The 9,803-nt window shown below is 42.6% G+C and overlaps 1 protein-coding gene across 2 annotated transcripts; it reads right to left on the bottom strand.

Annotated features, from left to right (window-relative positions):
- Positions 1-792: 792 nt before the first annotated feature.
- osr1 (odd-skipped related transcription factor 1) lies at positions 793-8,465 on the bottom strand. 2 transcript variants are annotated; one of them, XM_056590461.1, is made up of 3 exons: positions 8,176-8,465; positions 3,486-4,241; positions 793-2,882 (listed from the first exon to the last, which is right to left on the bottom strand). In XM_056590461.1, the coding sequence occupies exons 2-3, from the start codon at positions 4,211-4,213 to the stop codon at positions 2,750-2,752; spliced, it is 861 nt and encodes a 286-aa protein (XP_056446436.1). In that variant the 5' UTR covers positions 4,214-4,241; positions 8,176-8,465; the 3' UTR covers positions 793-2,749. The 2 variants fall into 2 exon arrangements, with proteins under 2 accessions (XP_056446436.1, XP_056446437.1); XM_056590462.1 differs by having other exon boundaries at positions 3,486-4,238.
- Positions 8,466-9,803: the final 1,338 nt, after the last annotated feature.

Raw genomic sequence — 9,803 nt, 5'->3', positions numbered from 1 at the left:
TGGAGACCAAACACCAAAGTGGACTTTGATGAACAGATGGTTACAATTGTGATTGAAGACAAGCAATCATCTACATGTGTATACCCTTGTGGAGGTCTAGTTAAGAGCATAGTTACTTTGTCAGTGCAAAAAGTTCTTGATTGAACAAATTATTATTATGATTGGACATGGCAGAAACCTAAAAATGTAAAATGTGTTTCTCCAGACCAACAATGTCATCGGCTGATAAGATCTGGCTAATCTAAAGCCTTAACTTTAAGTTAAAATGACAAATATTACTACCACTACTATAAATATTAAAACATTGCAACATGCAACATTTTGGGGTACCAGGATCATGACAAAGATTGCCTTATTCTTGTCCTTGAGAGCGTAGATGCTTAAAATCAGGATACTAGGGTCATGTCAAAACAAGTTACAGAGAAATACAAACAATAGTAAACCTAACAGCAAAATGATAAATGGGCTTTTCAAATGAGATAGCATTTTAGAGTTTGTTCAGAACACATAGTTTTTGGTGCTCTTGAGCTCAACTTTTCCAGGTGTTGGAAGACCCAAGCTCATGCTGTATGCCAGCAGCAACACAATCACACTCAAAACAACTGACACCTTGCTCCTGTCATGCAACGTTGTCTGGCTCTCCAGGGACACCCAACACATTGTCGAATTCATTTAAACTAAATTACTTTAGCAGAAAGAGACAAAAAGCATTCCGTAAGTTTTAACCTCACAAAACAAATCTTGCTTCTCACAACATTTGCAACGATAAGTTTTGGACTTCCATTGAAGAATGTTGATGCAAACAAAAAGCCAACCATACATTGGAGAGGTGCAAAGCAGGCCGAAATATCAACCCCAAAAAAATCATATCTCCTCGGGTAGATATATGATCAACCATGTGCATCAATATGAAAGACAGGAATGATGGATTCCCTGAAGCAATTAGGGAAAAGAGAATCACATTCATCCAGAACCGATTCTCAGAGCATTTCAGTCCCAAATCAGTGACCAGATATATTGCATTCCAACAAATGACAATAAAATGATGTCTCTTTTGTGTTTCCTACAGCCCCTTTAAGACCAGGTACCCCAGCTCTCATTTGATGAGATCGGGTAGATCAAAGTTAATGAATAATGTGCAACCTAATAAATACAATAGTACTTTTCCTATTCCAAATGCTGATGAACGCAGAAGGCAGGAAGAGAGGTGCTTCTCTTTGGCTCCTCAAGTGAAAGAATAGAAAAAATATAATCCTAACATAAAATATGCATACCAATATAAAAAGCACTACTTAAACTTTTTCATATTGCTTCTAAACTAGAAGAAGAATAGTATTTTTGTTTTTTTATTTTAAATAAAATCCTTCCCTTACTTCATGCACACCTTGCAGGTGTGTGTTATCGGCTATAATGACAATTACTTGGTGGAGCTATAACTGAAAGAGTATGTGATTGGCTAATATTAGGTTACGTATAAGTTCAGTAAAAGAGAGGAATGAGGCCACTGAGGCCAGTGAGATAACAGTGAGGAAGCGTTCACAAATACGGACACTGATTTAATTTAAGAAGAAGACGTGTACCAAATATGTTGCGGTTTGGTTGCAAATAAATGTAATTTCTATAGCAGATGCTTTTTCAAACTCAAACCGCATCAGAATATTTCACCAATCAGCATGACACTCGGTAAGAAGCATCAACAAAGGGTTTATCTCCAAATGTGTTTTCTGGATCGATCAAATGAACAAGAAGTCTTATTGCTTGAAAGGCCATGCCAACAACTTTACCATGGCAACATAATATTTCATTTCTGAGGTTACTGGCAACTATCTGCCTGCCAAGTTCTGCGTCTCTAGCATGATAGGAAATTGACCAAAGGCAGGAAACTAATAAAAAGAATACCTATAAAAACGATAGGGATAGCTATAACTTCAGGCCTGGTACCCCAAATTATTATTAACAAATACAATAACAAGTCATATTGTTCCCAGGCAATAAAGCAAGCAACTACAGTAAAAAATATTTTATTTAGAAAATGACTATTCATTTGAAAATAAGTTTAGGAAATCCAGTGATATAGGTAAATAATCAATTGGGTTAAAGTGCAAAAATACAATTAGATATATATGTACAAAAATAACATTGGAATGTGATACTACGGAAGGAGAAAAAAGGTTGGCTATGCAAACATGGCTTGAATCATATTAAGAATGTTTACAAAAAAAACATTGCAAAAGAGATGGCCTGTCCCATTTTTATGACATCTTTAGATCAAAGGTGTCAGTCTTAGGAAGCAGCCATAAAATATATTTATTTTCTTCTTGATGTTTCAGATAAATCTGTTTATGCATATCAAACGTATTCTCAATCACTACTCCCCTGCTTTTAGGTTTTTATCTGAGAACGGAAGCACGGCACATCATAAATATCCTCTGCAGACCTTCCCAAGTGAACAGGAAAACATACATGTATGTATATATATATTTAAATATATATACATATATATACGCATACATGTATTTGTTTATGTATATTTGGCTGGTGATACATTTCTTCCCAGAACAATCTTCCCATGTTGTACAAAACCACTCGACCATTAGGAGAGATGTTTGCCAAAGTTGAGATGATGAGGGAGAAGTCTTGGGTTGTGGTAGATTAAAGATAGTTAGCAGTTCTCTTTGGATTCATTTGTTTTTTCCAGTGTCCCTGTCTTTTAAAAAGAACAAAAAAAAAAAAAGCTGACAAAAAAGAATCACTTGATCTTGGCCGGCTTTAGTTCCTTGACTTGCATGTGCAGCGTCTTGTGCACGGCCAGAGTCCTTGACTGGCAGAATCCTTTGCCGCACTCCTGGCATTTGAACGGCTTCTCTTTGGAGTGAATGTACCTGGGAGGGAAGAGCAACGGAAAAGCTGTCAGTGATTTAAAATAAAAAATTTTAAGCCACCCCCCCTCCTCGCACAAGATAACCCCTTCTCACCCCACCCACACCTAACACACACACACACACACACACACACACACACACACACACACACACATACACACACACACACACACACACACACACACACACACACACACACACACACACACACACAGACTTTCTTTGATCCCCAATACTTTCACACCTCGCTAACACCTACTGTTGCACCTTCTGACGGCACATCTACCAGTCTTAACACACTCACACCGTCTTAATACACACAAACACACACACACATGTCTTAATACACACAAACATCACAGACACAAACAGACAAACACAAACACACTTACTTAACGCACAGCCTTTTAACACCTAAACCATCTTGATACACACACGCGACTGAAAGTACTTCTCTACAAAGAGCCGCTAGACACAGCCTCAGTGCTAACAGTGTGATAATACTCCTTTCTCCGAAGGACGAATTTCTGACCAAAGATGATTGACAATTACTGAAACCGCCCACTGGCGTTTCGGGCGACGGGTGAACAAGCCGGCTCTTACCGGTGATCTCGGAGGTGGTCCTGCCTCCGGAAGGCCTTGTGGCAGATGTCGCAGGTGTAGGGCCTCTCGTCCGTGTGCGTGCGCTCGTGGATCAGCAGGTTGTAGGACTTGGTGAAGTGCCGGCCGCAGAACTTGCACACAAACTCCTTCTTGGTCTTGGAGGGCAGCCGGCCACGGGGGGGCTTGCGCTCGGGCGAGGACGACGACGTCAGCTTGGCCACGTCCAGCAGGCAGCCCAGCCCGGCCGCCGCCCCCGCGGAGGACCGCTTCAGGGGCGCGTTCTGCAGCGCCGCCGCCGCCGCCGCCGCCCCGGCCACACTCAGGTCCTCAGCCTTCAGCGGGTCCTCCTGGGTGGCGGCGGCGGCCAGGTTGGCAAAGTCAAAGCGGGGCTTGCTCTTGGAGCCGCGCGGGCCGGTGGTCGCCCCCGGCTCCTGCTTGGGCTGCAGCAGGTGGGGGAAGATGGGGATGGCGGTGGAGGCCATGGCGGCGGAGAAGTGGGCGGGCAGCTTGGCGATGGCGCAGCGCGGCAGGCCCAGCGGGGGGTAGCCCAGCGTCCACTGGTGGAGGTGGATGGCGTGCAGGGCGCTGAAGTTGTAGAGGCCCGGGAAGTGGTCGGCGGCGGCGGGCAGGTGGAGGCCCGTGGTGGAGCTCTGCAGCAGAGAGTAGTTGGCCAGCTGGGCCAGGGAGGGGTGTAGGGGGACCGGAGCCGGGAGCGTCTTGCTGCCCATAGCTGCTGCAGTCACCTGGACGTTCCTACTGAGAGAGAGAGAGAGAGAGAGAGAGAGAGAGAGAGAGAGAGAGAGAGAGAGAGAGAGAGAGAGAGAGAGAGAGAGAGAGGGAGGGAGAGAGAGAGGGAGAGAGAGAGAGAGAGAGGGAGAGAGAGAGAGAGAGAGAGAGAGAGAGAGAGAGAGAGAGAGAGAGAGAGAGAGAGAGAGAGAGAGAGAGAGAGAGAGAGAGAGAGAGAGAGAGAGATATTAGTTTCATACTGTTTGTATGTGTACAGAAGATGGATATTTTAAGCATGTCATTTAGTGTATAAGCATGTCATTTAAGTATCTAGCTCTAGGTTCATACAGACAGATACACACACACACACACACACACACACACACACACACACACACACACACACACACACACACACACACACACACACACACACACACACACAAACACACACTATGCAGATAAACACAGACACGTCTTATCTTGAATCCAATACACATCAAGTACACATCTTGACAATGGAGCTGAATGGCCCTCAGTTATCAGCAGCAGGAGAGCAGCATGTCACCGGCCCCTAAAGTATAGCCACAGATAGCTCTCTGCCGGGCAGTTCCAGGACAACTACAACATGTAGGCCTGTTTCTCAATGTAACCCTCTTTCTGCTGCATGTTTGATCAGCAGTTACACTAACCACCCACTCAAATACCTTCACTGTCCTACCAGCAAAACCCCATGGTTTTATATATGTATATAAATATATATTTATTAATTCACATAACTACAATGCAGTCCAATGTGTTTCAAATCAGAATCACAATGTTAATAATTAATTTAACAATAGTAAGGAATGTAGTTTGTTTGTCTCAGCGCACAGTCCACTATATTGTGGTACTGTTCTTTCCGTAAGTGAGTTCTGTCATAAGTTACATGGTTTCATTTTTACTTGATCTATCATGTATCCGTATCCTTGCCATCCTGTGTGTGTGTGTGTGTGTGTGTGTGTGTGTGTGTGTGTGTGTGTGTGTGTGTGTGTGTGTGTGTGTGTGTGTGTGTGTGTGTGTGTGTGTGTGTGTGTGTGTGTGTGTGTGAAAGACACACAGTTTCTCTGCACACACACATACACATGTGCACTCACACATACTGTACACACACACCAACATGCACAGAGGCCAAACGTGTGTCGGTGAAGGTGAACACAAAACAATTGGCAGGCTGACATTCATGAAATACGCGAGCGAGAGAAGACAGTGGCATTCTGTGTTTGGTGTGGGTGTTTCCTTTTCATAAAACATGCCCGGGGCTGTCTGAGAGCAGGTAAACAGAATGACAGCATTCAGACCCAGGAATACCAGAGCGCTGTTAAATCAAGTTTGATAAGGACTAACAATAGACAATAATGTATCTTTGTATCCAGGGAGGCTTTGACAGACAGGATCCATTGCAGGAAAGTTTTGCCATCTTGGCTCATCCGACAGATCTGGAGGTGGAATTTTTTTTTTCTATTCTGATTTTCTTTTACTTACAACCTGACCTGAAATCCATGAGGTTAGACAGAGGACTCACTTATGGTTCTCCTCTGCTGAGACTGAAACCTCATATATTTCGGGGATATGTTTTTATTTTTTCAATGTTTGAACCAGTCATTCAAAGGAATATCAGAGACATGCTTTTCCAACGGCTGAACATAAAACAGTGGATCACTTCAATCGAAATAATGTCATATCATCTAATTTTTTTTTGAGACATGAGATAAATATTTGACTTCCTAACTGATCTGAATTTCTACATTATTGTCCACTAAATTGCATTACTTAAGCATTGTAGGCCTATGCTAATGAACCCACGTTTGAAGTGAAAAAAGAAAAAACGTGATACATTTATCCATTCATTAAAACCATTACAATGAGTCCAGGAGCACACAGAAGTAAAAATCATTAAGTCTGAAACAAAAAACAAAAAAAAACTGGATGTTAAGCTCAAAAAGACCCCTGCAGTGTGTTCTGTTCTGATCATGACGCAGAAGTAATTGACTTTTACTTAGGAGGTCATTAGTGGAGATAAGCACTTGCTCCTGAGCCGTCTCATATCCTTAACCCTTTGATGTGTCTGCATACCAATGGCCACATAAGTCCAAACAGCGATGTGGCCCGGCTCTTTGGTGAGCACTGTTACATGTAACGCCTTCCGAGGGGCCTCTGCGCGCTCGGAGCTGTCGAGGTGTGCGCCGCCGCATGAAGGTGAAACACCTCAGCAGCAGGCATGATCAAATTAGGGCGAAGCGTGACACGAGCTTGTCGTAGACATTTCAATTACAAAGTCACCTATATTAAACAGTATCAAGGCTATAAACGAATTTATGAGTTTTACACCACTGATCCAGATAGTCTGTGTGTGGAGTGCGGAGCTCGCAGGCGCGCAATATGCGGTGAAAATACCAATATGCAACGATGTTAACGGATCAGCCTTCCCCCACAAACTGGACCCTTCGTTCACTTGCATCATTCTTATTTTTAAAAACGTATCAAGACATTGCTGTGGTTGTGTTTTTTGATGCCGTGCGTTGGTGTAGCAGGCCGACAGCGTGGATCAGACTCAAAGGCCGATACATTTGGGCACGACCACATCTCCACTGAGGTGATGAACAAAGGGCAAAGGGTTCCCCTTATCACACCTGGCTACCTCTCTCTCTCTCTCTCTCTCTCTCTCTCTCTCTCTCTCTCTCTCTCTCTCTCTCTCTCTCTCTCTCTCTCTCTCTCTCTCTCTCTCTCTCTAAACACTCTCATCGTTGAGCTGCATGACACGACCGAGGCTCATGGTAAGCCACTGCAATTGAGTCTAAATCAGTTACTTTAGGGCCTAGACAGGCGTGCGCTAAGTTGACATGTGGAGCCAATACAGCGTAAAGATTGGCTTCAAAACGTTGACTCGGTCCCTGTGTAGCGGCTCTGCAGGGGTGTCTAACGGGATGTGTATTGGCCGACTTCAGAGCGCTTCCCTCGTTAATACTTGCGGCAATTAGTGAAAGCTTTGTGGACTCTTTTGTTCACTGAACTGAGCCTGCAGGCCCGTATAGGAAACAGGCAATCCATGGGGCGACTCGTGTTGTATGCAATGTTTGAAGACAATCTATTTTGATGGATTTAAAAAACAAAGATAAACATGAGGAAATTCAGTTTTTAAAGTCGATTAAAGGATATGAGGAGATTTGTTAGGGATCATATGAAAAAATGCTACCGTTTAAACCATGAAAAAATATAGGCCCAATAGTGGTAGGCATAGACTATATTTAATCTGTACATTTATTAATCTTCAAAGTGGCGTTAAAAAGAACGAATGTTTGAAGATAAATGGCATGAAATCATTTTTCCCGAAATAATTTGATTAAGGTCTCATGTTAAACAGCTATTTAAAAGACAACTATAATCAGATCAAATGGCTGGTGATATAATATATATTTTATGGCCTGTTCAGAAAATGTTCACATTTAAAAGATATAAACTACAATGGCCCGATGGAGTTCATCTGCCAGCAGGAACATGGGTATCTCCGTGAAAAGCTCTATAGTCAGCGATTTCAAACGACAGTATTGGACAACAAATGAAAATACATAATAATAAACATGACATTATTTAAACTCTAGTCCCTTTAGCTCTCACGTTCTGGAGTGGCTCGCATCGGAAAGGTCCCACCTGTTGCGGGACAGCCCGTGCACCTCTCCGCTAGATTCACTCAGTGGCCCATGCTTGGCCAAAATAATATTATAATGCATATTATACTATTGAAGAGGGTCTGTTATGCAAATCCAAAGCAGAAGACATAAAACGACAACATTCCAAAACCCCTTGAAACCATGACATCGCTGTTATAACCTCACATCCACGGTCATTCTATATTTCGATTTGTCCTTTCAAAGCCGCAAATATTTTACTTAAATAGACGAAAAGATATTGTAAATCTTCTTACCAAACAAAAAAGGATGACCAGGACGACTTTGCAAAAGTTCGGCGTCCCGTTGAAGAAGTTGAAATGGCTTTCGTGCTTGGGTTTCTGAAATACTTGTGCACGCTTTCTGTCTCAGACTGTAAAAGACGTGCGCATGATCAATCCGACGCTTCTGCAGACGAAGAGCATGTCACCAATAGATGCAAACGAGAAGGACTTCCAAACACTGCGTTGCGCGCAACCCAGGGACGACCTGAATCTGTTCTGCGGTCAGGACTCCAACCTCCTCTTTAATGCAACCAAAGCCCTACACCCACATGCGCGTCACTTAGCCAGCCCCCCATAGGCCACACGTTCTGCAGGGGTCTCCTCTCGCTCCACGCTGCACGGTTACACGACTGTAATGTAAAAGGATAAGGCATCGTCGCATTACGCACCACATGTTATGAAACAACCTCAGTCTGAATCCCTGTTTACATATTAAAACGTTCTGCGGTCTCTGTTCAAATAAGCACACACACACACACACACACACACACACACACACACACACACACACACACACACACACACACACACACACACACACACACACACACACACACACACACACACACACACACACACACACACACACACACACACGGATTTTATCCTCTACCTCAGAACTAGTAGGCCTTCACTGTAAGTCGCTCGGTATCAGACACTGTGAGTTAAAAAAATATATAGGCTATATATTACTGCGATTATATTTAGTATTAATAATAAAATATGTAGTAATCGAACAAGAACATATTGAATCCTTTAATATTGTTTTAGTGTCATTATTATTATTATTATTATTATTATTATTATTATTATTTATTAAGTTAGTAGGCCTAGTAGTAGTTTATTTTAATTGTCTTATTATTTGTATGTAGGCTTACTTCTTATTATTAATATAATAATAATAATAATAATAAATTACAACATGTCAAATAACATTTACATTTATTGAAGTGATCTTTAAGGAAATTACAGAGCCCATCAGGCATATTATAATCGTTTATTTTACGAGTAATTTTTGGGAATCATGTCATAAACCTAAGAGTTGTTTGTTGGGCTTTGTATCCTGCCATATTTGACCGCCGTTTGACTGGGATTTAGTCAGCTGGGACATTAAAAAGGTCCCTCACGGCAACCCCTCAGGTCTGTCAGAGCCTAACTGCCCCCTATTGGCTAAATGCCCCTTCTACCTCATCTGAACCACTTTTTCATTCATCCCAACTGTTGGAGTGTCGGGATCGCACTAAATCACTGTTCTGTTCTCAAGGGTTTCAATCGGACCTGGCAATTCAGTGACAAACAGGCCCTTTCGTGGAGCTCTGTATTTATTTTGAGTTTTCAACCATAACAGCGATCATGGATCATGGAGAGACCATGGTCATAAAGGAAACCAATATGCTTCTGTTAACTTGGTGGGAGTCTGCAAAACATTCGACTGACAATATTTAAGGGGATTACATTGGCGGAACTTCTGTTGTTTTATGAGAAAACCTGGCAGAATATGTTCAACCTGACTGGAGGAGAGAAGGCTAGCCGACAAGTTTTAATTAGTGCAACCATAGAAGTGAATCAGATGTTGCCACATAAGTCTGTCAACGCGCACG

Source organism: Gadus chalcogrammus, chromosome 5 (genome assembly GCF_026213295.1).
Source record: "Gadus chalcogrammus isolate NIFS_2021 chromosome 5, NIFS_Gcha_1.0, whole genome shotgun sequence".
NCBI lineage: Eukaryota > Metazoa > Chordata > Actinopteri > Gadiformes > Gadidae > Gadus > Gadus chalcogrammus.
This window is presented reverse-complemented; position numbering and strand designations above follow the sequence as displayed.

Bases quoted from the DNA above. Each gene is read 5' to 3' on its own strand.
- osr1 (XM_056590461.1), bottom strand. From the start codon at position 4,213: ATGGGCAGCAAGACGCTCCCGGCTCCGGTCCCCCTACACCCCTCCCTG. The intron at 2,883-3,485 runs GTAAGAGCCGGC...CTTCCCTCCCAG, and splicing joins GACCACCTCCGAGATCACCG to GTACATTCACTCCAAAGAGA.